The sequence below is a fragment of the Sus scrofa genome, chromosome 5 (genome assembly GCF_054392235.1).
Source record: "Sus scrofa isolate SSC_HxYL_T2T_F1_AM1 chromosome 5, Sscrofa_HxYL_maternal_Yorkshire_Landrace_v2.0, whole genome shotgun sequence".
Classification (NCBI taxonomy): Eukaryota; Metazoa; Chordata; class Mammalia; order Artiodactyla; family Suidae; genus Sus; species Sus scrofa.
In genome coordinates this window covers 75,862,586-75,889,702 of record NC_139387.1, presented here as the reverse complement: position 1 = coordinate 75,889,702, position 27,117 = coordinate 75,862,586, and the positions used below count along the sequence as shown (strand labels likewise).

The 27,117-nt window shown below is 46.8% G+C and overlaps 1 protein-coding gene across 11 annotated transcripts in view; it reads left to right on the top strand.

Annotated features, from left to right (window-relative positions):
* The first annotated feature begins 252 nt into the window (after window positions 1-252).
* The window catches only part of CACNA2D4 (calcium voltage-gated channel auxiliary subunit alpha2delta 4), a 94,674-nt gene continuing 67,809 nt past the window's right edge, over window positions 253-27,117 (top strand). For 3 of the 11 annotated variants that reach the window (XM_084957065.1, XM_084957064.1, XM_084957070.1), the window contains exons 1-15: window positions 253-433; window positions 761-788; window positions 2,986-3,045; window positions 3,580-3,742; window positions 4,024-4,155; window positions 13,983-14,043; window positions 14,660-14,810; window positions 15,496-15,570; window positions 15,837-15,926; window positions 16,025-16,138; window positions 16,430-16,508; window positions 17,962-18,095; window positions 19,175-19,237; window positions 20,006-20,086; window positions 20,654-20,728. In XM_084957065.1, the coding sequence (XP_084813191.1) occupies window positions 3,688-3,742; window positions 4,024-4,155; window positions 13,983-14,043; window positions 14,660-14,810; window positions 15,496-15,570; window positions 15,837-15,926; window positions 16,025-16,138; window positions 16,430-16,508; window positions 17,962-18,095; window positions 19,175-19,237; window positions 20,006-20,086; window positions 20,654-20,728 (1,110 nt within the window). In that variant the 5' untranslated portion in view covers window positions 253-433; window positions 761-788; window positions 2,986-3,045; window positions 3,580-3,687. Of the gene's footprint in view, window positions 434-538; window positions 789-2,985; window positions 3,046-3,579; window positions 3,743-4,023; window positions 4,156-13,982; window positions 14,044-14,659; window positions 14,811-15,495; window positions 15,571-15,836; window positions 15,927-16,024; window positions 16,139-16,429; window positions 16,509-17,961; window positions 18,096-19,174; window positions 19,238-20,005; window positions 20,087-20,653; window positions 20,729-27,117 lie in introns of those variants that run through there. The other 8 variants (XM_084957062.1, XM_084957063.1, XM_084957069.1 and 5 more) reach the window with 4 other exon arrangements.

Here is a 27,117-nt window from a genome sequence, read left to right as displayed (position 1 = left end):
TACCACATTTTCTTAATTCATTCAACTGTTGATGGACATTTATTTCCGTGTCTTGGCTACTGCGAATAGTGCTGCAATGAACACACAGGTGCATGCTCTTGGGACCCTCTGTGGTAGTGGGCCACGCCCACCTCAGGCTTCTGGCTGGCATACAGTTTGCACCTGCCCCTGCAGCCCACGCCAGAGGCCTTCCGCTGCCTGAGAGCATGCGCATGAGCAGAGGCAAAGTTCCTATTGGTGGGCCCGCCCCTCCTCTCAGCTCTCCCCAGCAATGGCGTCCTGCTGCTCCTGTGGGCCAAGGCTGCCTCCTGCACTCTCTGGGCTGAACCCACGCAGCTCTGGTCCTCTCCCCAGAACTGACCTCTGAAGCCTGAGTCTCTGGGCCCCGACCCGAGGGTCTCAGGCGGTGGTGTCCCTGGGAGTGGTACCAATGGTTTGTGTGGCTCTCTGCCCTCCTCAGTCGCGGCTATTGCGCTTTTCTCTGAGCCTCTGAGTCCCCCGCCCCCTCCAACCTCCCCCACCTCCCCCACCCCGTCCCAGCTGATCTCCTGGTCAGTCAGGCGGCCTCCCAACCCTGAAGAGGGGAGGGTGCAGGTTCCTTTCCTCTTTCACAGATTCCCTCCCAGGAGGGCTGGTCCCATCCTGGTTCCTTTTTTCTCTGCTTTCTTTTTCCCTTTTGTTCTACTCAGTTATGTGGATGGTTTCTTGCTCTTTTTGGAGGTCTGAAGTAGATGTTCTGTGTGAATCGCTCTACTCGTAGGTGGTTTTTTTGCTGTGTTTGGGCGAAGGTGAGTGCCGCGTCCTCCTCTGCCGCCGCCATCTTGCTCCCGCTGCCTCATTGTGTTTTGATTCGAGTTTCTATGATGATCTGCAAAGCTGAGCAGCTGTTGCTGTATCTGTTGGTCGTTTGTATGTCTTTGGAGAAATGTCTATTCAGGTCATTTAACCGTTTTTAAAATGAAGTGATTTGGGTTTTGCTGTTAAAAATTTCTTAACGTATCTTACATAGTAACCTCCTAACAGATACATGATTTGGAAATACTTTCTCCCATTCTATAGGTTACCTTTTCACTCCGTTGAGTGTTTCCTTTGCTATGTGGAAGCTTTTTAGTGCGATGCAGTCTCATTTCTATTTTGGCTGTTGTTGCCTGTGATTTTGGTGTCAAATACCCCCAAACAAAAGACTAATGTCTAGAAGTCTTTTCCCTATGTTTTCTTCTAGTAATTTTATGATTTCTGGGCTTGCATTTAAGTCTTTATTACATTTCGAGTTGATTTTTTTTTTATTTGGTGTGACATAAGGGTCCAATTTAATTATTCTGTATATGGGTATCCAGTTTTCCCAACACCATTTACTGAAGAGGTATTTTTTCTTAACGTTGTGTGTACTTAAATGTATTTAAAGATTGATTGCCCATTGATACATGTGCTTATTTCTGGGCTTCTATTATGTTCCATTCGTCTATATGTCCATTTTTATGCCAGTACCTACTGTTTTGATTACTGTAGCTTTACAACATAGTTTGAAATCAGCAAGGGTTATGCCTCCAGCTTTGTTCTTTTTCTCAAGATAGCTTTGGCTATTCAGGGTCTACTGTGGTTCCATATAAATTTTAGGATTGATTTTTCTGTTTCTGTAAATAATGAGATGTTGCTGCAAATGGCATTATTTTGTTCTTTTTTATGGCGGAGTAGTAGTCCATTGTGTATAAAAAACACATCTTCTTAACCTAATCATCTGACAGTGTTTCCATGTCTTGGCTGTTGTGAATAGTGCTGCAATGAACATATGAGTACCTGTCTATTTCAAGGAATGTTTTGTCTGGGTATATGCCCAAGAGTGGGATTGCTGGGTCATATGGTAGTTCTATACTTAGTTTTCTGACGTATCCCCATAGTGTTTTCCATAGTGGTTGTACCAATTACATTTTTCCACCAGCAGTGTAGGAGAGTTCCCTTTTCTCCACACCCTCTCCAGCATTTGTTGTTTGTGGACTTGTTAATGATGACCATTCTGACTTTTTTTTAATGGCTGCCCCATGGCGGATGGACGTTCCCAGGCCAGGGATCAAATCTGAGCTGCAGCTGCAACAATGGCAGATCCTTAACCCACTGTGCCACAGTGGGAGCTCTTCAATAGACTTAATTTTAAAGCAGTTTTAGGTTCACAGCAAAATTGAAAGTACAGAGAGTTCCCATTTACCCCCTGCCCCCACAAACACAGCCTCCCCCACCATCAACACCCCGCACCAGATGGTATATTTGGACAATGGATGAAACTGCACTGACACATCATAGTCACTGGAAGCCCACAGTTTTCACTAGGGCTCACTCTTGGTGTCACACATTTGGGGAAGCTGGACAGATGTAGAACAACATGTATCCATTATTACAATATCCCACAGAGTACTTTCACTGCCCTAAAAAATCCTGTTCTCTACCTATTCATCCCTCCCTCCCCACAAGCCCCTGACCACTGCTAAGCTCTGTGCAGTCTCTCCAGCCTTGCGGTTCCCACACAGTCCTGCGGTTGACTTTTTTTTTTTTTTTTGTCGTTTTGCCATTTCTAGGGCTGCTTTTGCAGCATATGGAGGTTCCCAGGCTAGGGGTAGAATCGGAGCTGTAGCCACCGGCCTACACCACAGCCACAGCAATGCAGGATCTAGCCGCATCTGCAATCTGCACCACAGCTCACGGCAATGCCGGATCCTTAACCCACTGAGCAAGGCCAGGGATCGAACCGGCAGCCTCATGGTTCCTAGTCGGATTCGTTAACCACTGAGCCATGGTGGGAACTCCGCGGTTGACTTTTTAGACTGGCACCCTTCCCCCGTGACGTGCATTTACCTTCTGAACAACTAGAGTGACTAATGCTGCTGTGCACGTTCTGGTTCTGGCCCAAGTATCTGTCCCCAGTTCTCGCTGGTGGACACCTGGGAGGGGTCCTCATTTCCCCCCCTCACTCTCCCCTTGGCATTCCCGCAGAGTCTGGTAGAAGCTGCCGAGGAGGCCGACCTGAACCACGAATTCAACGAGTCTCTGGTGGTGAGTCCTGCTCCACAGGCCTGGGAGGTGTGATGACTGATGTCCCTGCTGCCCAAGGTCTAGGGTCGCCTGAGGATGGGACATGGAGGTGATGGGAAGGCAGGAGACCCCGGCCTTTTAGGGCTCACAGGTTTGTGTGACCCGCAGCGGTTTGAGTGGTCTGATTCAGAATTGCCCCGAGTCTTTGAGAAGGGGTTCATGGGCCCGGCCTGAGGCCAGGCTGTAGGCTGTCCCTTCAATGCCCCCTGAACCTGTGTCCACCTGTCTGTCTCCAATGCTGGCTATGTCCACACACACCAGCGTGGAGACCTAAGCAGTGATCTAGACAGTTTACACCAAAACCCAGAAGAACCAAGCATCCAATCTGGTTGTCTGGGTGTGCATTTCCCCCAAATCAGTGATGGTTGCAGGAATCCTGCAGCGGTTTGGATGTGGTCAGTCCATCCATCTGTCCAACATCCCTCACATGTGTCTCTCCCTCCCTTCCCCCTCCCCTGGCCCCTGTGTCTCTGTGTCCCTCCGTGGTCGCCCCAGTTTGACTATTACAACTCCGTCCTCATCAACGAGAAAGACGAAAGCGGCGCATATGTGGAGCTGGGGGCTGAGTTTGTCCTCGAGGCCAATGCTCACTTTAGCAACTTGATGGTGAACACGACCCTGAGCAGCGTGCAGCTGCCCACCAACGTCTACAACAAAGGTGCCCACCAGGCCCACCTCCCTCCCAAAGAGCCCCCGGGGGCGCAGATCCCCAGCCTCCTCACCATGGAAGGAAGGCGAGAAGCCATCCCGCTCAGGCCGGGCAGGGAGCTAACCAAGCCCCGGGTGGGAGCGCTGAGCATGGTGTCTGCGTGGCGTGGAGGGGTTGTGAACCACATCTGCACGTGTTTGTGTGTGTGTGTGCACACATGTTTAGCAGGTGAAGACTGGGTCTTGTTGCCTGAGCTTCCCTGCACTTCTTTCTGTAACCTTGCCTTTCAGACCCAGATATTTTGAATGGAATCTACATGTCTGAAGCCTTGAACTCTGTTTTTGTGGAGAACTTTCAGAGAGATCCCACGCTGACTTGGCAGTACTTTGGCAGCTCAACTGGATTCTTCCGCATCTATCCAGGTGAGGATGCTGGGAAGCTCTGCACGGTCCTCGGGCTCCTTCTCTGGGAATAAGGTGGTGGAGCCACCGCAGATGGACCCTGGTGCGCAGACCCCAGGGACGGGTGGGCCCCCCACCCAAAGGCACCTCCAGTCCCACTTCCATCCCCTTCACAACATGCTGAGCACACTTCCAAGAAATAGCTGTTGAGTAAACAAAACGTCAAACACCTCGGTAACCCGCCAATAAATGCCCACCTGGACTTGTCCAATGAAGAGCATGTGGGAGACGGAACAGAGTGTAAAACAATTCTTGATCTTAAGATGAGTGCCTCTCGGCTGGAGAAATGGGGCAGATTCACTGGACTTTCTCAACAGCAGGGAACACATGAGATGTGACAACACTGACTGTAACATGATAGGGGCCAACCCAACAGACAGCATGGAACAGAGAAAGCCCCCCTCGTCTGCCAGTGAACAGGAAACAAAACATCCAGCACAAGGTTTCTGAGACTTGTGTCTTTTTTCACTTCTCATTTAAAATAACTCACCTCCACATCTCACTCCTACTCATCTTCGTATTTTAACATGCTGTCCAGAAAGCCCTAATGTCCTATTTTCTGAGATAGGAGCCAGAGGGGCCTGGAGGACGGTACTGTGTCCCCAGGGCCTCTCTTGGGAGGAGGACAAAGCCACATCAGGGCTTCTGTCTTGCTGCCCAAAGCCACAAGGAGCCATTGGTTCTGCTTCTGTCCAATGAACAAGTTCAACCCGTTTCCGTGGGACAGGCTTTCAAATGCTTGGAGACAAGGCCCGTGTCCCTCAAGCCTTCCCCAGGTGGAGTTCCCACACGTCATGGCTTCGGGTGTCAGACACAACAATTGCCCATTTTTGAACAGGGTTGTTGTTGTTGATGCTGAGGTGAAGGAGTTCTCTATGTGCTGTGGATATTGCTTCACATTCTCTGGGTCCCTGTGAATCACCCTGTGGATTGTGTCTTTTGTTGCACAGAAGTTATTGCCTATGTTCATTGGTGTCATGGTAGTCTTTTTTTTTTATTATTAGAGTATACTTGGTTCATGGTGTTTTACCAATTTTCTGCTCTACAACAAAGTTACCTAGTCATACGTATATATGCATTCCCTTTCTTATATTATCTTCCATAATGGTCTATTCCAAGAGGTTGGGTATAGTTCCCTGTGCTGTACAGCAAGACCTCATTGCTTATCCATTCTAAATGTAATAATTTGCATCTACCAACCCCAAACTCCCAGTCCCTTCCCCCTCCCCCTTGGCACCACAAGTCTGTTATCTGGGTCTGTGAGTCTGTTTCTGTTCTGTAGGTAGGTTCATTTGTGCCATATTTTAGATTCCACATATAAGTGATACCATATGGTATTTGTCTTTTTCTGTCTTAACTTCACTTAGCATGAGAACCTCTAGTTGCATCCACATTGATGAAAATGGCATTATTTTGTTCTTTTTATGGCTGAGAAGTATTCCATTGTGTATATACACCACATCTTCTTAATCCGTTTATCTGTTGATGGACATTTAGGTTGTTTCCATGTCTTGGCTATTGTGAATAGTGCTGTATGAGCATACAGGTGCATGTATGTAGTTTTGAATTATATATTTTTTTCCAGATATATGCGCACGAGTGGGATTGTTGGATCATATGGTAGTTCTATATTGAGTGTTCTGAAGAACCTCCATGTTGTTTTCCATACTGGCTGTTCTAATTTACATTTCCACCAAGAATGTAGGAGGGTTCCCTTTCCTCTATGCCCTCTCCAGCATTTGTTATTTGTAAACTTATTAATGGTGGCCATTCTGGCTGCCATGAAGTGGTACCTCATTGTGGTTTTGATTTACACTACTCTAATAATTAGTGATGTTGAGTATTTTTCCACATGCCTCCTGGCCATCCAAATTTCTTTGTTGTCTTTTGTCTTTTTTTGTGTGTTCTTATGTGTGTGTATGTGTCTTTTTGCCTTTTCTAGGGCCACTCCCGCGGCATATGGAGGTTCCCAGGCAAGGGGTCGAATTGGAGCTACAGCCTCCAGCCTACGCCATAGCCACAGCAACAAGGGATCTGAGCCGCGTCTGTGACCTACATCACAGCTCACGGCAACGCCAGATCCTTAACCCACTGAGCAAGGCCAGGGATCGAACCCACAACCTCATGGTTCCTAGTCGGATTTGTTAACCACTGAGCCAGGACGGGAACTCCTGTCTTTTGTCTTTTTAAGGCCACAACCACGGCATATGGAGGTTTCCAGGATAGAGGTCAAATCAGAGTTGTAGCTGCTGGCCTCACCACAGCTGCAGCTTGTTCCAAGCTGTGCCTGCAACCTACACCACGGCTCACAGCAACACCAGATCCTTAACCCGACGAGCGAGGCCAGGGATCGAACCCACAACCTCATGGTTACTATTTGGGTTTGTTAACCACTGAGCCACGACAAGAACTCTCATCCATATGTCTTATTTGAAGAAATACCTATTTAGGTCTTCTGCCCATTTTTTGATTGTATTGTTTGTTTTTTTGTTGTTGAGTGATATGAGTTGTTTGTATATTTTAGAGATTAAGCACTTGTCAGGTGCATTATTTGCAACTATTTTCTCCCATTTCATAGGCTCTATTTCTTATTTTTATAGTTTCTTTTGCTGTGCCAACTTATACAGTTTGTTTAGGTCTATTTGTTTGTTTTTGTTTTCATTTTTATTGCCTTGGGAAACCTAAGAAAATATTTGTACTATGTTGAATAAAACTGTTAAGAGTGGGCATCCCTTGTCTTGTTCCAGATTTTAGCAGGAAGGCTTTCAGCTTTTCTCTGTGAAATACTATATTGGCTGTGGGTTTGTCATGAATGGTTTTTATGATGTTGAGGTATGTTTCCTCTGTATCAAATTTGGTAAGAGTTTTTATCATGTACAGAGGTTGGATTTTGTCAAATGCTTTTTCTGCCTCTATTGAGATGATTGTGTGGTTTTTGACTTCTTTTGTTAGTGTGGTGTATGAAGTTGATTGATTGATTTGCATATATTGAACCATCCTGGTGAACTTGGGGTGAATCCCACTTGGTCTTGGTATATGAACTTTTTATGTGTTGTTGGATTCAGTAGGCTAGAATTTGTTGAGAAGTTTTGCATCGATATTCATCAAAAATATTGGCCTAGAATTTTCTTTTTTGGTAGTATCTTTGTCTGGTTTTGATATTGGGGTGATGGTGGCTTCACAGAATGTCTTTGGGAGTGTTCCATCGTCCATATTTTGGAAAAGTTTAAGAAGGATGGGTATAAGTTGTTCTCTGTGCGTTTGGTAGAATTTGCCTGTGTAGCCATCTGGTCCTGTACTTTAGTTTGTGGGCCGTGTTTTTATCATATATTCATTTTCATTTCTAGTGATCAGTCTGTTCAAATGATCTCTTTCTTTCTGATTTAGTCTTGGTAAGCTGCATGTCTCTAGAAAGTTGTTCATTTCTTCTAGGTTGTCAAATTTGGTGGCATAGAATTGTTTGTAGTATTCTCTTATGGTTTTTTGTATTTCTTCGGTATCAGTTGAGATTTCTCCTTTTTCATTTCCTTCATTGTTTATTTGGGTTCTCTCTCTCTCTTCTTGGTGAGTCTGGCCAGAAGTTTGTCAATTTTGTTTACCCTTTCAAATAACCAGCTCTTGGTTTTATTGATTTTTTTCCTTTTTTAAAAAAAAAATCTCTATTTTATTGATTTCCTCTCTGATCTTTATGATCTCCTTCCTTCTGCTGACTTTAGCTTTTGTTGGTTCTTTTTCTAATTTTTTTAGGTGGTAGGTCAGGTTGTTGACTGGAGATTTTTCTTGTTTTTTGAGGGAAGCCTGTATCACTATGAACTTCCCTCGAAGAAATGCTTTTGTGGCATCCCATAGAGCTTCTATGGTTGTCCTTTCATTGTCGTTTGTCTCAAGGAATATTTTAACTTCCTTTTTGATTTCCTCATTGATCCACTGACTTTTCAGTAGCATGCTGTTTAGTTTCCAAGTAGTCCATTTTTTCTCATTTCCTTTCCTGTGGTTGATTTCTGGTTTCATGCCATTGTTCAGAGAAGATGCTTGGAATAATTTCTATACTCTTAAATTTGCTGAGGTTAGTTTTGTGCCCTAGTATGTGGTCAATCCTAGAAAATGTTCCATGTGCACTTGAAAATAATGTATATCCTGGTGGGCTTTTTTTTTTTTTGGATGTAATGTCCTGAAAATATCAATTAAGTCTGACTGTTCCATGTCATTTAGGATCTCTGTTGCCTTCTGATTTTCTGTCTAGAAAGTCTGTTTATTGATGTGAGTGGGGTGTTAATGACTCCTACCAGTATTGTATTTCTATCAGTTTCTCCTTTTATATTTATTAGATTTTTTTCATGTATTTGGGAGTTCCTATATTAGGGACATATATATTGATGGGTGTAATGTCTTCTTCTTTGAACTGATCCTCTTATCATTAAATAGTGTTCTTTATGTATCTTTATGCCCTTGGTTTTAAAGTCTATTTTGTCTAATATGAGTATTGTAACTCCTGCTTTGCTGCAATTTCCATTCATGTGAAATACCTTTTTCCACCCCCTCACTTTCAATTTATGTATGACCTTTGCCGTAAGGTGAGTCTTTTGTAGGCAGCATATTGTAGGCTCTTGTTTTTTAATCCAGTCTGCCACTCTGTGTCTTTTGATTGGAGCATTCAGTCCATTGACATGTAAGACAATTTTTGATAAATATGTATTTATTGCCACTTTAAACCTTGTTTTCCAGTTGATTCTGTGTTTCTCCTTTGTTCATTTCCTCTTAAGCTTGTATCCTCTTCTTTTTTGTCTGTGAATCTATTGTTTGTTTCTGCTTTGTGGTTGCCCTGTTTTCCATGTATGTAAGCCCTTCCTATATCTGCTTGCTTTAGGCTGATAATCATATAGGCTCAAACACATTCTAAAAAAAAAAAAAAAGTCTAGATTATCTTACTCTGTTCCCTACATTTTATGATTTTGATGTCCTTTTTTACATCTTCATGTCTGTTGCTTGTGTTTACCATCATTTTCACAAATAGTTTTTTCTTTTTGATCTGTATACTTGCTTATTTAAGTGATTACTTTCCAGTTGTGACTTCCTCCATCCTATAGCTTCTTAATTCTTTCCTATTTGGAGGAGCCCTTTCAGTATTTCTTTTAGAATGGGTTTAGTATTGCTATATTCTTTTAGTTCTTGTTTGTCTGAGAAATTCCTTTTTTTTAAATGATTTTCATTTTTTCCATTATAGTTGCTTTACAGTGTTCTGTCAATTTCTACTCTACAGCAAAGTGTCATTTCTACAGTCACACATATATATACAATCTTTTTTTTTTTTTTGGCTTTTTAGGGCCTCACCTGAAGCATATAGAGGTTCTCAGGGTGGGGGTCTAATCTGAGATACAGCTACTGGCCAGTGCCACAGCAACACCAGATCCAAGCCATATCTGCAGCCTACACCACAGCTCACAGCAACGCTGGATCCTTAATGCACTGAGCAAGGCCAGGGATCAAACCCACAAACTCATGGTTCCTAGTTGATTTGTTTCCACTGAGCCATGATGAGAACTCCCCATTCTTTTTTTCACATCATCCTCCATCATGCTCCATCATAAGTGACTAGATATAGTTCCCTGTGCTATGCTGTACAGCAGGATCTCATTGCTTATCCACTCCAAATGCAATAGTTTGCAACTATTAACCCCAGATTCCCAGTCCATTCCTCTTCCTCCCCCTCCCCCTTGGCAACCACAAGTCTGTTCTCCATGTCCATGATTTTCTTTTCTGTGGAAAGGCTCATTTGTGCCATATATTAGATTCCAGATATAAATGATATCATATGGTATTTGGCTTTTTCTTTCTGACTTATTTCACATAGTATGAGAGTCTCTAGCTCCATCCATATTGCTGCAAATGGCATTATTTTGTTCTTTTTTATGGCTGAGTAGTATTCCATTGTGTATACATACCACATCTTAATCCATTCATCTGTTGATGGACATTTAGGTTGTTTCCATGTCTTGGCTATTGTGAATAGTGCTGCCGTGAACATAAGAGTGCATGTTTCTTTTTCAAGGAAAGTTTTGTCTAGATATATTCTCAAGAGTGGGATTGCTGGGTCATATGGTAGTTCTACATTTAGTTTTCTGAGGTATCTCCATACTGTTTTCCATAGTGGTTGTACCTGTCTAAGAAATTCTTTATTTCTCTTTGTATTTTGAATGATAATCTTGCTGGGTAGAGTATTCTAGATTGCATAATTTTCCCTCTTAGAATTTTGAATATATCTTGCCACTCTCTTCTGGCCTGTAGTGTTTCTCTGGAGAAATCAGCTGGTAGCCTTATAAGGAATTCCCTTATAATTAACTCTTTGTTTTTCTCTTGCTGCCTTTAGAATTCTGTCCTTATCTCTAGCCTTTTCTATTTTTGTTATAATATGTCTTTGTGTGGGCCTATTTGGGTTCACCTTGTTTGGGCCCTCTGTGCTTCCTGTATCTTGATGTCTGTCTTCCTTTAGATTTGGAAAGTTTTCAGCCATAATTTCTTCAAATATATTTTCAATCCCCTTTTCTTTTTCTTCTCCTTCTGGAATCCCTGTTATGCATAGATTGGCCTGCTTTATATTATTCTATAGATCACTTATATTGCTTTCATGTTTTTCATTGGATTTTCTGTCTGCTGTCCTGATTGGGTGATTTTCATTTTTCTATCTTCCAAGTAACTTATTCGTTCCTCTGCATTATTCATTCTGCTCTTCAGTGCCTTTAACTCAGCTTTTGTCTCTGTAAATGAATTTTCTTTTTCTTTCTTTTTTTTGGGGGGGGGTGTATTTTTTAGGGCCTCACCCACAGCGTGTAGAGGTTCCCAGGCTAGGTGTCAAATTGGAACTGCAGCTGTCGGCCTATGCTAGAGCCACAGCAATTCAGGATCTGAGCTATGTCTGTGGCCTACAACAGAGCTCATGGCAACACTGGATCCTTAACCCACTGAGTGAGGCCAGGGATCGAACTAGTATCCTCATGGTTCCTAGTCAGATTTGTTTCCACTGAGCCATGACAGGAACTCCAAGCAAGTGAATTTTCTAATGTTTCTTGGCTCCTCCTTATAGTTTCTAGTTCCTTTTAAAAGTAATCTGTATTACTGCTGATGTCTTTTCTTAATTCCTTCAGTATTTTCATTACCTCCTTTTTGAAGTCAGTGTCTATTAGACTGCAGAGGTCTGTTTCATTTTTTGCTCCTTCAGGGGAATTCTCTTGTTCTTTTCACTAGGAATATTTCATGAGCTTCTTCATTTTGCTTATATTTTTCTTCCTGTGTGAGTTTAGGGAAAACAATGATCTGCTATAGTCTTGGAGCACTATTTCTGTTTGAGAGTACTCCTGGGTAGTTTTTGAGGGCTTACTCCCCCCTCCTTTGGCATGAGGACTGCTTTTGCTTTGGATGCTTGCTGTCTTTCCTCAGTGTGTACAGGCTATTATCCCCTTGCTAGGGGGTGTGCAGCTGTATGACTTGTGTGTACTTCCAGGAAGGTGTGGGCCATAGGCAGTGCCTGCAGGCAGCACCTAGTTGCTGGCCCTTGACTGTGGCAAAGACCCACGGAAAAGTGGGGACACAGACTGCTCCTGGTTGTAGAGCCCTCAGCGAGGTGGGGGCAGTGTCCAGAGCCATTGACAGTGGCAACAGCAGATCATGTGCATTCCCAGGGTAGTGAGGGCAATGGCTGGTGTTTGGTTGCTGTGCCCTCCTTCACAGCAACCCCCGAGGTGACTGGGCCACAGGTGGTGCTTATTCACAGACCTGACCTCTGAAGCCTGAGCCTCAGCACCCAGCCCTGACCTGAGCGTATTAGGCTGTGGTGTCCTGGCTGGTGGTACCCATGGCCTGTGCAGCAGTCTCTCTCTTTTGCCGCCCTCAGTTCTGCTGCTGTGCTTTTCTCCAAGGCTTTGAGTGTCCCCCTCTGTCAAAGCTGATCTGGTCAGTTTGGTGGCCCCCCCAGGGAACGGATGCCTTTCCTCCTTCACAGCTCCCTCTCAGGCTTGCTGGTCCCATCCTGGTTCCTTTTTTCACCCCTCTTCTCTATCTTTCTCTCCCTTTTTTTTTCTCCCTCAAGTTATTTGGAGGGTTTCTTGCCTGTTTTGGAGGTTTGAGGTCTTCTGCCAGTGTTCAGTAGATGTTCTGTGTGAATTGTTCTACAAATAGATGGTTTTCTTGATGAGTTTGTGAAAAGGTAAGCACCACATCCTCTTCTTACACTATCTTGATCCCACCTCCACCCCCCCCCCGGTAGTGTTTTAATTATTGTTTCTTTCTAAATATTTTTAAATTCCCTGTGATTTCTTCTTTTATCTTTTAGTTATTTAAAAGTGTGTTTTTAATTGCCGAATACATAGGGATTTTATGTTTATCTTTTTATTATCAATTTCTTGTTCGATTGCTTTGTAGTCCAAGAACATGGTGTATGTGGTACTCATATGAAATTAGTTGGGATTTAGTTTAAGAGCTTGGTGTATCATCAGATTTTGTAAATATAACACATGTGCTTGGGCAGAATATGTGTGCTTTAATTGTTGGATGAAAACGTCTGCTTATGTTGTTAGGTCAAGGTTTTTTTGTTTGTTTGTTTTTTAGGGCTGCACATGCAGCATACGCAAGTTCCCAGGCTAGGGGTCAAATCAGAGCTGCAGCTGCCAATCTATGCCACAGCCATGGCAACACAGGATCCAAGCTGCATCTGCAACCTATACCACAGCTCACAGCAACACCAGATCCTTAACCCACTGAGCGAAGCCAGGGATCAAACCCACATCCTCATGATTACTAGTCAGGTTCATTACCGCTGAGCAAAACAGGAACTCCCTAGATCAAGACCATTAATTGTATTGTTTAGGTTTTCTGTCTTTTCTGATATTATGTCTGCTTGACCCTTGTTAGCCTTTATGACAATTTTTTAAAGTCTATTTTATCTAACATTCATAGAGACACAATGCAATCTCACTAGATATTTTTTATCATTTTTTTCCTTCCACAACTGTTCCTGGGCCAAGGAGCAAATCCAAGCTGCACCTGTGGCAATTCTGAATCCTTAACCCACTGCACCACAGCAGGAATTCCTAATCTCCTCATTTTAAACCCACTATTCCCAGTCATTAGAAATAGAGATTCTGTTGTGAATCATATCAGTCTTACCTGTGCTGGGGGTGAGTTTATCCAAATTTTTGATTGGATGAGTAGAACAGAAGCCACCCCAGCACTGCCAGTGGGTAATTCGTTGACAGACATTTACTGAGCTCCGGCTCTGCCAGGTGCTGGGTCAGACTCAACAGGTATGGGAATAGCTGGGTCAGACCCACCAGATACTGGGAACCCCTGACCTTGAGGAGCTTACAGTCTTAGAGCCAAATCACCTCTTCCCATACTAACAGGAAGGATGTTAATGGTAACAGCTGACCCTGCCTGGAGGCAGGTGGGCTGGAGGTCTGAGCACCGGGCTGGCTCCCCCTCTGTCCAGGCTCTGGTAATGATGCTAAATAAATGTCATAGCCCTGAATCCGCCTTCTACTCTGTGGTTGGAGGTTCACCCTCACAGATGAGTCCCCGGAACCATATTGGGGTCCTACCTGTGAATTGAACCCCAACTGGATGGGGCAATCTGAGAGTTGAGTGCCCGCCACGAGCAGCCTCCCCCTGGCCGGCTTCCTCATTTATAGGGTGTGATCTGCTGGCCCTGTCCTGGCCATCCTGGGTGTCGGCACCCAGCCAGGGGCTTGGGAACAGCCTCCCTGAGCCAGTGAAGCAACCAGCCTTTCTTTCCCCAGGCATCAAGTGGACGCCTGACGAGAATGGAGTCATTACCTTTGACTGCAGAAACCGCGGTTGGTAAGTGCTCCCTGGCAAGGCTTCCAGTGTGGGCATCTCTCTGTAGCCTTTGGGTTTTGCCTGGTTCTCCTCCAGTGCCTGACCCGTACCCACCCCAATGCTGCAGGTTTTGGGTTGTAGAAGCAACCCAATACAGGAGCAAAAGAGTGTCCAGCCACATCTCCCACCCTCTACCCGTGTCCCTACCGCTGCCTCTGTTCCAAATTGACCATATTTGTCCCCCCCAAACCTCCTTCCAGGACACTGATCCATCCCCAGATCAACCCTCAGCCAGGCTCCCCCCACTGCCATGCCCCTCCTCTGGTAGATTTGTAACTGAGTCTAAGTGGGGGACCCAGCTCCCTCCCTTCCCCCTGCCAACTCTGCAGGACCCCGCGCTGGCCCAAAACAGGGAGGACAAGGGTCACCACTAGGACTTGACTCTCCTCCTGCTTGACATGCCTGTTTGATGGACACAGTCCCAACTCTTGAGCCTGAAATGGCTTCAATGGTTACAGTGACCTCAGCTTTGCACACACTCGGGCCAGAATCTGAATGGAAATAATGAGAGAGCCAGTCAGAGGTTGCTCCGGCCTTGGCTTTCCCACCCCTGACTTGTCCCCTCCTTCTGCTGTAGGTACATACAAGCCGCCACCTCCCCCAAGGACATAGTGATTTTGGTGGACACGAGCGGCAGCATGAAGGGGCTGAGGATGACCATCGCCAAGCACACTGTCTCCACCATTCTGGACACGCTGGGAGAGAACGACTTCGTGAACATCATCGCGGTAAACGCACCGCCCTCCACCGCTACCTGAAGGACCCCCCCACCCCACGCAGTGGGCTTCAAGGGCTACACAGGGCTTATGAAATTACACGTGATATGTGTATGTCCCGAGTCTGTTGGTTTCCTCAGTCTCAGCCTCATCTGGGATCTAGTAGAGACGAAGGCGTGTCGGAGTAGGTCCCTGACTGCTCCCCCACGATGCCCTTGCCTAGCGTCATGCTGTAGGGGCCTCTTTTCTGCAGGATGAGTGACTCCCGCCTCCCGCTTCCTTCTGCTCTAAATCCAGATGTGAGGGGGGAGGGCCCACAGGCCCTGGCCTGCTCCCACAGCCACTGTCCTGAGGGCCACTCCCCCTACCCCAGAAAGGTGATGACCAGAGTGACAAATAGAAACAGGGAAGGTGAGGTAGGTAACTCATGGTCCACGAGATCCAGGGACAGCAGCACCCAGCCGGCCCCCGGGAGACACCCAGGGCCAGGGTTTGATGGAGGTCATTTAGAGTCAAGGCTCTCTATTCCCCGTACCCATCCCTCTGTTCAGAGAAACTGCCAGAAGCGTAGGGTCCCCAGAGATAACAACACAGGGGCCCAGGGGAGCCCACTCTTCCCCCCCATGAGTTGCAGACTTGATCACTGGGCCCTGACTTCCCACACTGACCCTGGTGTTCTGCCCTCTGCCCTCTGCAGTACAACGACTACATCCACTACATTGAGCCTTGTTTCAAAGGGATCCTGGTCCAGGCAGATCGGGACAACCGTGAGGTGGGTGTGCCAGGCGCTGGTCAGGCATCTCCTTCCAGGGCCTCGAGTGGCCTCACATCCAGCCACTCACCCCCTCTCAACTTATCCTGGGGCATTTGAGAAGCATCTGCTGCAGGGGTCCAGCCATGAAATTGAGGGGTGGGTCCTGCAGTCACTTCTTCTGGGCAAAAAGCTCTGAACAGGCTCTGCAGATAGGACCAAAGGTGAAGTTTCGCTGGCCCACTGACCACCCCGCTGCCCCTCCTCTAACTTCTTACCCATGACAGCACTTCAAGCAGCTGGTGGACGAGCTGATGGTCAAGGGCGTGGGGGTTGTGGACCGAGCTCTCAGTGAAGCCTTCCAGATCCTGCAGCAGGTGCGGCCCTGGGTGGAGTGGGGAGTGAGGGGGAGATAGGGGAGGTGGGAGGAGGGAGGGGTCACAGCACACCCACCCCGACCTCGTCCTCCCCGCAGTTCCAAGAGGTCAGGCGTGGGAGCCTGTGCAACCAGGCCATCATGCTGATCACCGACGGGGCCGTGGAGGACTATGAGCCGGTGTTCCAGAAATACAATTGGCCCGACCGCAAGGTTCCTCCGGGTAGAGGTCAGGGTGGCGGAGAGGGCAAGGGAGTGCCCCCTCCCACTGCAGAGGGCTGCTCACCTCCTCTCTACCCCATGAGACCCAGGACGTGTTCCAAAATCAGGGTGACCCCAGAGGCCCCATGCGAGGGTGTGGAGATGGGAAACTGCTGGTCTGTGAGCCCCCATACCAGCGGCACCCCCAGGCCCTTCCTGATGAAAGAAGGTGTCAAAGTGCGGACCGAAAGTGGGCCCCTCGTGGTCTGGACTCTGCTGAGTCTGCCGTGTCCTGCCCACCAGGTCCGGGTCTTCACTTATCTGATCGGGAGGGAAGTGAGTTTTGCTGACCGCCTGAAGTGGATTGCGTGCAACAACAAAGGTGGGTGGTGCCTGGGGCCCCGCCTGTGTGCAGGTAGGACAGCGTCACCCAGCCCCTGCTGGTGCTGAGCCAGGGCTCCTGCATGGGTCCCAAGCAGAGGTGACAGCATCGACCCCCTTCCTACCCAGACAAAGCGAGACAGGTGTTGACTGCTCCCAGAACCGGAGACGTCTGCATTGCCTGCATTGCCAGCACCCCCGTGAGGCCCCTGCGACCTCCTGGAGGTCATCACCTGGTGTCTGCAGCAGGGAGCGCTGTCTCTCAAATCAAGCCTGACCCAAACCACCACACAGAAAACTCATAGAGACAGGACGGGCATTTAAATATCAGCTCTCTCTTATGTCCAGGCTCACTGCTACTGCTGCTTCAGTCAAAGCCAGTTTGCTCTGGTTCTGCTCCAGACAAAAGACAAAGGGCTGGCATTTTTCCTGAGTGATGTCCGCGCTGCCAGCCCTCATCTATGTCTGGGGAACACAACCTAGGCCTCATGGTCTGAGTGTAGGAACACCAGCTCTGGGCCAGCAGGCTATCCCTACCCTGAGGAACCTGTGTGGTCAGGACAGAGGAGTCTTGTCCTGACTTCTGTCCAGCGGGAGAGACGCACAAGGCTGTGGGAGACATGATCTGAAAGGTGCCAGGAGGCAGAGGGGCATAGGCTGGGCAGGGCAGGGGAGAGCAGCCCCTGGGTGGTGTTTTGGGGGCTCTCCTACAGTGAGATGTAAAGAAATGGTAGCGGGTGAGTCAGACACAGATAGCGGGGAAGGGTGTTCCTGACAGAGGGAATAGCATGTTCAAAGGGTCTGGGACTGTGCGTATGAAAGCTATCCCACTCTTGGGAGCTAGAGTGAACACTTGGTGGGAGGTGATGAGCAAACATGTGCTGAATTGTTCACAGCCTTGGAAGGCGTTTGCCCCCCAATCTTTCTTTTGTTTTTTGGCTGCACCCACAGTATGTAGCTATTCCCAGGCCAGGGATCAAACCTTCGTCACACTAGTGACACCAGGTCCTTAACCACTGGACCACTAGGAAACTCTGGCATTTGCTGTTTTAAACACCTCCTCAGCTACAGCAGAGAGGCTTCAGCTCCCTCCCCAGAACTGAGGGAGGGCAGCAGTCAGAGAAAAGAGGAGGTGGGGCCCTCTGGACAGAGCTGCATGCAGGCGAGGGAACCGTGGAGGACAGCCCTGTGGGGAGGGGAAGGGCAGCATTGTACCCTGAGTTGAGGCCCTGCTGCTCCTGGGCAGCTCTGGAGCTGGGCGCCCTCATGAAAGGCTAGGCCTTCACATCCCCACACCCCCACCGGGCCCAGGCTGCCCCGGGGAGAAGGCAGCCTTGGGAGAAGCAGAGCCTGGCGGCCTAGGGCAGCTCCCGGCCAGGGCCCAGCCATGACCCATTGGTGGCCAGGGAGGGCGTGGGCCCACACCCCCCAGCCACATGCTGTCCCCTCCCCAGGCTACTACACGCAAATCTCCACGCTGGCAGATGCCCAGGAGAACGTGATGGAGTACCTGCATGTGCTGAGCCGGCCCATGGTCATCAACCACGACCATGACGTCACCTGGACGGAAGCCTACATGAACAGCAAGGTGGGGCCCAGGCCACTCCAGAATTGGGAACCCCCAGGGAGTGAGAGGTGACTTGTGGGTCAGGAGAGGGCCAGGCAGAGTGCCTCCTGGGGAGACTTGTGAAGGGTGAGGCTCCTGGCTGGGACTCCAGGAGCAGACCAGCTGGGGTCTGCCCTCCGTGGACAGGGCCGTGTGCTCCAGACTTGTCCCTCCTGCTCCCTTCACTCGCCTCGCTGTCCTCTCCCACCGGGTCTGGGAAGAAAGGAGATTGACCAGTGGTTCAAGATCCTGCAGCTTAACCCAGCATCCCTGCTCTGGGCCCAAGTTTTCAGTGAGACAGCCACGGTCTCTCACATGCAAGAGCGGACGTGGGAAGTGGACAGTCGGATGAGATGTCCTAACACTCCTCCATCGCACCACAGCGCAGACCTCTGCCCCAGAGGTGCCGTGTCAGGCTGGGTTAGGAGAGGCCTGGAAGTGGTAGCTTCAATGGGAGAGCAGTGTATCCCCCTTGTGTAAAAGAAGCCCTGGCCCTCAGGGACCCATCCCCCCTCCCGCTGCCCCTGCCACCCCCAGCATCTGCCTGGTCCCAGCGGCTATGCAGCTCTGGACAACTGTAGCCACATGCTAAGCTTTGTGGGGTGGCAGGGAGAGAGGCACACCCCACCTTTCAGGGAAACTTCCAGGGGGTCTGTCCTGACACTTAACCTACAGCTCAGTGACCAGAGCTTGTCCCCTGTTGATTCCTTGGCATATCCTGTGTCTGAGCCTTTGGTTCCAGGCGAGCATGGATGGGCCTGTCCCGTGGGTGAGCAGTCAGCCTTGGCACGCTTGGTTGAGATGTGAGGGCCCAGTGAGCGAGCTTGGGGGCTGGGCTGCAGGCTCTGGGACTCTGACACCCACCCTGGCTAAGTGACGTCACCCTGGTCCCCCTTCCGCCCTCCCCAGCATTTCTGCCAGCTCTCCTGTGCAGGAAGGGAACCTTCCTTTGGGATCTCTTCCCTCCCATTGAAAGGTGGCACTGAGTCCTGGTTGACATTGGTGGCCTGGGTCCCCTAATCTGGGGGCCCTGCCCCTCCTGACCGCTCTTCACCCCACAGGCACAGAGCCTGACGCTCCTCACCACGGTAGCCATGCCTGTCTTCAGCAAGAAAAACGAGACGGTGAGCGTTCCCCCCACGACTCCCCCCACTACTCCAGCCATAAGCAGCAGCAGCAGATTCGGAGTCGGGGCCCCTAGCTGGCATCTTTAGGCCAGTGGTTCTTGAAGGACATCAGAGCCACCTTGGAAAGTTTTTACGTGCATATTCTGGGCCAAGTCAGAATCTTTGGGTCAGGAAAGGCTGGGGGTTCCACACTCTTCTCAATGCCCCCCACCCCGAGATTCTGCTCAGCCAGCCTGGGGCTGTCCCTCTGCTTGAATTTGGGACCCTGCCTTGGGGATACAGGGTCAGAGGGGTTGCCTGCCAGGCTTCCAGCAAAACCACGCTTAACCCAGGGGTCTGGGCAGCTCTAACCTGTTTGTAAGGCTCTGGTGGGGGAGTTTCAGGGCCTTCCACCCTCCATCCCATAGGAAACAGTTCCTTCCAGGCCTGAGTGTTGCAGAGCCCCCAGGTTAGGGTCCCTTGGATCCCATACTTCAGCCTCTGCTCTGAAGATGAATATTCATTCAACTCTGTGTTTCACTTAAATATTACAACATAAACATTAATACTGGACATTAATCTTCCCAGCAGCTGAGATTACTTCTGTGGCCTCTTCTGGTCAGTTCTTGACTTTTTTCGAGGGAGGTCAGCCTAAAATCTGATTGCAGAGGAAGGAGCACATAAAAGTCCAGGTGGCTTCCTCTTCCACGCTCTGGAAAGGCCAGTCCGGTCTGGTGCTGTGCATGGGAATCTGGGTCCCCCCTGACACTGGCGTTTCCCTTTCAGCGATCCCACGGCATCCTCCTGGGTGTGGTGGGCTCCGACGTGGCCCTGAGGGAGTTGATGAAGCTGGCACCCCGGTACAAGGTGAGCCCCGATCAGGACACCCAGGAGCCAGCCCAGCAGGCTTAGGAATCTCCCTGCAGGCAGCACAGCCAAGCCCACAGCTGGGGTGGGGCCCACAGCCCCTCCCAACACTCCACTGCCCGGACATCCCCCCACATTCCACCCCCAGAAATTCCACCCTTAGAGATGTGTGGGCGCAGAGCACAGGAACAGAGGCTGGGGACCCCTGGTCACCGCAGCTGTAATGTGTTCCGTGGCCTTCAGCGCTTGTCCCACTGCCTCAGTTTCTCAGTCTGCTCCTGGCCATGAAGCCCCAGTTAGGGAGGAATGAGGTTGTGTCATTTAAGCACCTAGAGCAGGTGCGGGGAGGAGGCAGGTAGTGGCGTACTTGGTTATATTGCGGTCACTTCAAACAGTAGAATTTGGAGTGGAATTCAGAGCCAGTGGCTAGAACGGCCGGCCCAGCACACTCTGGTCTGTGAAACCCGGGGCTCTGAGCTGCCGTCTTCCCGCCTGTGGCCCCAAGCCCATCCCAGCCCCAGTCCTCTGCACAAATGCCCACTGACACCCCTCACCCCTGTCTCCTAGCTCGGTGTGCACGGATATGCCTTTCTGAACACGAACAATGGCTACATCCTCTCACATCCTGACCTCCGACCCCTGGTAGGTGCCGATCCTATTTGCCTGGGGTCTTAACCATGGGATTTGGGGGTAGTTGATAAAAACAATTAAAACAAGGAACGTACATTTGGCTCCATTTAAGAATTCAGTGTAACACTAGACAAAGAATTTAAGTTGTGGTCCCTATTTTTCAATTGTTTATGATCTAGCGGGAGAGACAAGGCAGCAACACACGAACTGGTACCAGTCAGGCTCGGGGAGCTGGTGATGAGTGTGCAGTTTTCCCTGTAGGACCCGCCACTTGCTGCCATCGCTGCCCCAGTCGAGCCCCCACCCATGCTCCCTCTTGGCGTCTGACTGCATGCCCCCAGAGCTCCAGGGCCACCCAAGGGGGTGTGAGTGCCAAGCTAACTTTAGAAATGGCAGGGCAGAGTCCCCTGAGAGCTGAGGCTTGGGATATGTTCCTGAGAACTCCCACCTCCTTCCAGCTCCTCCATCCCCACATGACGGCTCAGGGCGTTTCCACCTGTTCAGCTGAGCAACCAAGGCTGGAGAGAAAGCTGTGTCCTTTCATCCAAATTTTGCCTCCAGGGCCACTCCCTGTGGCCCTGGCCCTTGCCCACACCTCTCAGGGTGATTGTTGGGGCAGAGGCAGAGGGGGCGTAAGGTCCTGCAGCGTCAAAGTCCTTCCCCCACCACAGTCTCATCCTGAGTTGAGCTTGGCACCAAAGACGGCCTTCACCATGGCCTCACCTGCCCGGTGCCACGGAAAGACCAGTCCAGGCCACACTCTTTACCTGTGGGTCAGAGGTACCCTTACCGACTAAAGACACAGATTGAGCTATTTAAGGCATACTTGAGGCGGTTGGAGTTGAGGGAGATCAGGGCACACTGGAGACCACCCCGTCTTCCCAACTGAGGCTTGCTGGTCAAGCATCTGACTCCATCATAGGTCCCTGACTTGTCCCAGCGGGTTCTAGAGGGGCAACCCCAGGAAGAAGACAATAACATCCTAGGGAAGTAACAGAGATGTTGATGCTGGAGCTGACTTGTGGAATTAGGGGCACTGATCAGACACCTGTCTGTCACCACCAGTATAGTATATGGAAATGAGTAGAAGGTGTCAACCAATCAGTTCACCGTGCACCTGGCCTTATGCGCTGAGAAAGCTGTAAACAGACATTTATGCTCTAATTAAGGAACTAGACTTACACAAATGAAACAGAGGATAGCACCACACAGAGCACTGTCACATCACAGCAGATAGAGTAGAGCCAGCACAATGAGATCCCTGCAGAAAATGCGATCCTCTTACGACAGGGATCAAGGACAATAACTGTTGAGTTACAAAAAAAAGAAAGAAAAATAATAGAGAACATCCCTAAAAATCAGTTACAATAGGGTCAAGAGCCATGCCTTTGGCCTGAAAGCTTTCTATGTTAGTGCCCAAAGGATGAGTAATTAAAATGGAATGGTGGTTTTCATGTGAGGAGGTGAAAATGGCCTTTCAGGTGTCATCAGGAATTGGGAGATGGCACTGAATGAGGGCTGCCACTCCTCACTCAGAAACAGCACATCCCATGCAGAGGAGAGCAGGACAGTGTTGTTTGTCATGAGAACAGACACCCAGTAAAGCCAAAATGGGAGTATCAACTGAGCAGGGGTGGGAATAGGGATATGGGGGTCCTGTGAGGCAGGGCACTGCAGACCTCTGGACAGGCAAGAGACTGGAGATGCTTCCTGGGGTAAAAAAAGGACCAGGCTGGAGCAAGAAGCACAGTGATGAAGGATTTCAGTAATTCACCAACATGGAGGCAGGGGTGTTGTCCTACTGAAAAGAGACCCTCTGATTAATTCCTAGTTGGCCCTGATGACAGACTGTCTTTCTTTTTTTTATTATTATTTTTTGGTTTTTAGGGCTGCTCCTGTGGCATATGGAGGTTCCCAAACTCAGGGTCGAATCGGAGCTCAGCTGCTGGCTTGCAATACAGCCACAGCAACATGGGATTTGAGTTGCGTCTGTGACCCATACCACAGCTCACAGCAAGGCTGGATCCTTAACCCACTAAGTGAGGCCAGGGATCGAACCTGCAACCTCATGGTTCCTAGTCGGATTCGTTTCCACTGCACCATGACAGGAACTCCTCCTCTGCCCTTTTTTTAAAAAAATTATTAGCATATAGTTGGTTTACGACATTGTAAATTTCTGCTGTACAGCAAAGTTACACATACATACACTCCCTTTCTTGTCTTCCATCACAGTCTATCTCAAGAGACTGTGTATAGTTCCCTGTGCTGTACAGTAGGACCTCATTATCCATTCTAAATGTAATAGTTTGCAGAGATCCCACTGTGGCTCAAAAGAATCAGTGGCTTCTTGGGAGCACTGGGACACAGGTTCAATCCCTGGCCCAGCACAGTGGGTTAAGGATCCAGCATTGCCGCATCTATGTCTTAGGTTGCAGCTGACCCTTGGATCTGACCCCTGGTCCAGGGAACTCCAAATGCTGCAGGATGACCAAAAAAGAAAAAAAAAATGTAATAATTTGAATCTACTAATCCCAGACTCCCAGTCCATCCCACTCCCTCCCCTGGCCCCCTTGGCAACCACAAGTTTCTGTTTTATAGATAGGTTCCTTTGTGCCATATATTAGATTCTACGTTCAAGTGATATCATATGGTATTTGTCTTTTTCTTTCTGACTTACTTCACTTAGTATGATAATCTCTAGTCGCATCCTTGTTGCCACAAATGGAATTATTTCCTTCTTTTTATGGTTGAGTAGTATTCCATTGAGTATATGTACCACATCTTCTTAATACATTCATCTGTTGATGGACATTTAAATTGGTTTCCATGTCTTGGCTATTTTATATAGTGCTGCAGTGAATGTACAGGTGCATGTATCTTTTCAAATCATGGTTCCCTCTGGATATATACCCAGCAGTGGATTGTTGGATCACATAGTAGTTCTATATTGAGTTTTCTGAGGAACATCCATGCAGTTCTCCATAATGGTTGTACCAATTTACATTCCCACCAACAGTGTAGGAGGGTTCCTTATTCTCCACACCCTCTCCAGCATTTGTTATTTGTAGACTTACTAATCTTGGCCATTCTGACCAGTGTGAGGTGGTGTCTCATTGTGGTTTTGATTTGCATTCCTCTAATAATTAGTGATGTCAAGTATTTTTTCATGTGCCTGATGGCCATCCATATGTCTTCTTCAGAGAAATGTCTATTTAGGCCTTTTGGCATTTTTTGATTGGGTTGTTTCTTTTTTTGTTGCTGAGTTGTATGAGTCATTTATATATTTTGAATATTAAACCTTTGTTAGTTACATCATTTACAACTATTTTCTCCCATTCTGTAGCTTGTCTTTTTGGTTTTTTAATGGTTTCCTTTGCTATGCAAAAGCTTGTCAGTTTGATTAGGTCTTGTTTCTCTTTGTTTTTATTTCTCCTGCCTTGGAGACTAGGCTAAGAAAACATATGTACAGTTTATGTCAGAGAATGTTTTTCCTATGTTCTCTACTACGTGTTTTATGGTATCTTGTCCTATGTTTGAGTCTTTAAGCCATTTTGAGTTTATTTTCGTGCATGGTGTGAGGATGTGTTCTAAGTTCATTTGATTCACATGAAGCTGTACAGTTTCCCAGCACCACTTGGTGAAGTGACAGATATTTTTCCCATTTTATATTCTTGCCTCCGTTGTCAAAGATCAATGGACCATAGGTGTCTGGATTTATTTCTGGGCTCTTTATTATATTCCATTTGTCCATCTGTCTGTTTTTGTACCATTACCACGCTGTCTTGATTACTGGAGCTTTGTAATATTGTCTGAAGTCTCAGAGAGTTATGCCTCCTGCTTTGTTTTGTTTTGTTTTGTTTTGTTTTCCCTGAGGATTGCTTTGGCAATTCTGAGTCTTTTATGGTTTCATATAAATTTTTGGATTATTTGTTCTCATCCTGTGAAAAAACGTCATGGGTAATTTGATAGGGATGACATTAAAGCTGTAGATTGCTATGGGTAGTATGGACATTTTAACAATATTAGTTATTCCAATCTGGGAGCATGGGATATCTTTCCATTTCTGTAAATCCTCCTTAATTTCCTTGATTAATGTTTTATAGTTCTCAGTGTACAAGTCTTTCACATCCTTGGTCAGGTTTATTCTAGATATTTAATTTTTTGGGTACAATTTTAAAAGGTATTTGTTATATTCCTTTTCTAATATTTCATTGTTAGTATACAGAAATGCAACTGATTTCTGAATATTAATCTTGTATTCTTCTATTCTGCTGAACTTGTTGATTAGTTTGAGTAGCTTTTGTGTGAAGTCGTTAGAGTTTTCTATATATAGTATCATGTCTTCTGCATAAAGTGACAATTTTACATTTTACCTTCCAATTTGGATACTTTTTATTGCTTTTGTTTGATTGTTGTGGCTAGGACTTCCAATACAATGTTGAATAAAACTGTTAAGAGTGGGCATCCCTTGTCTTGTTCCAGATTTTAGCAGGAAGGCTTTCAGCTTTTCTCTGTGGAATACTATACCAGCTGTGGGTTTGTCATGAATGGTTTTTATGATGTTGAGGTATGTTTCCTCTGTATCAAATTTGGTAAGAGTTTTTATCATGTACAGAGGTTGGATTTTGTCAAATGCTTTTTCTGCCTCTATTGAGATGATTGTGTGGTTTTTGACTTCTTTTGTTAGTGTGGTGTATGAAGTTGATTGATTGATTTGCATATATTGAACCATCCTGGTGAACTTGGGGTGAATCCCACTTGGTCTTGGTATATGAACTTTTTATGTGTTGTTGGATTCAGTAGGCTAGAATTTGTTGAGAAGTTTTGCATCGATATTCATCAAAAATATTGGCCTAGAATTTTCTTTTTTGGTAGTATCTTTGTCTGGTTTTGATATTGGGGTGATGGTGGCTTCACAGAATGTCTTTGGGAGTGTTCCATCGTCCATATTTTGGAAAAGTTTAAGAAGGGTGGGTATAAGTTGTTCTCTGTGCGTTTGGTAGAATTTGCCTGTGTAGCCATCTGGTCCTGTACTTTAGTTTGTGGGCCGTGTTTTTATCATATATTCATTTTCATTTCTAGTGATCAGTCTGTTCAAATGATCTCTTTCTTTCTGATTTAGTCTTGGTAAGCTGCATGTCTCTAGAAAGTTGTTCATTTCTTCTAGGTTGTCAAATTTGGTGGCATAGAATTGTTTGTAGTATTCTCTTATGGTTTTTTGTATTTCTTCGGTATCAGTTGAGATTTCTCCTTTTTCATTTCCTTCATTGTTTATTTGGGTTCTCTCTCTCTCTTCTTGGTGAGTCTGGCCAGAAGTTTGTCAATTTTGTTTACCCTTTCAAATAACCAGCTCTTGGTTTTATTGATTTTTTTCCTTTTTTTTAAAAAAAAATCTCTATTTTAGTGATTTCCTCTCTGATCTTTATGCTCTCCTTCCTTCTGCTGACTTTAGCTTTTGTTGGTTCTTTTTCTAATTTTTTTAGGTGGTAGGTCAGGTTGTTGACTGGAGATTTTTCTTGTTTTTTGAGGGAAGCCTGTATCACTATGAACTTCCCTCGAAGAAATGCTTTTGTGGCATCCCATAGAGCTTCTATGGTTGTCCTTTCATTGTCGTTTGTCTCAAGGAATATTTTAACTTCCTTTTTGATTTCCTCATTGACCCACTGACTTTTCAGTAGCATGCTGTTTAGTTTCCAAGTAGTCCATTTTTTCTCATTTCCTTTCCTGTGGTTGATTTCTGGTTTCATGCCATTGTTCAGAGAAGATGCTTGGAATAATTTCTATACTCTTAAATTTGCTGAGGTTAGTTTTGTGCCCCAGTATGTGGTTAATCCTAGAAAATGTTCCATGTGCACTTGAAAAGAACATATATTCTGGTGGGTTTTTTTTTTTTTTTGAGTATAATCTCCTAAAAATACCAATTAAGTCTAACTGTCCTACTATGTCATTTAGGATCTCTGTTGCCTTCTGATTTTCTGTCTAGAAGGTCTGTTATTGATGTGAGTGGGGTGTTAATGACTCCTACTATTATTGTATTTCTATAAATTTCTCCTTTTATACCTGTTAGTGTTTGTTTTATGTATTTGGGTGCTCCTATATTAGAAGCATATATATTGATGGGTGTAATGTCCCCTCTTGACTTGATCCTTTTATGATTAGTGTCCTTCTCTATGTTTCTTTATGGCCTTTGGTTTTTTTTTAATTACTCAGTGAATTTTATTATATTTATAGTTGTACAACAATCATTATCACAACCAAATTTTATAGGATTTCCATCCCAAACCCTCAGTGTATCCCCCCACCCCCAACCTGTCTCATAAGTTTTTCAGAGTCTGTGAGTCAGTATCTGTTTTGCAAAGAAGTTCACTGTGTCCTTTTTAAGATTCCACATGTAAGTGATA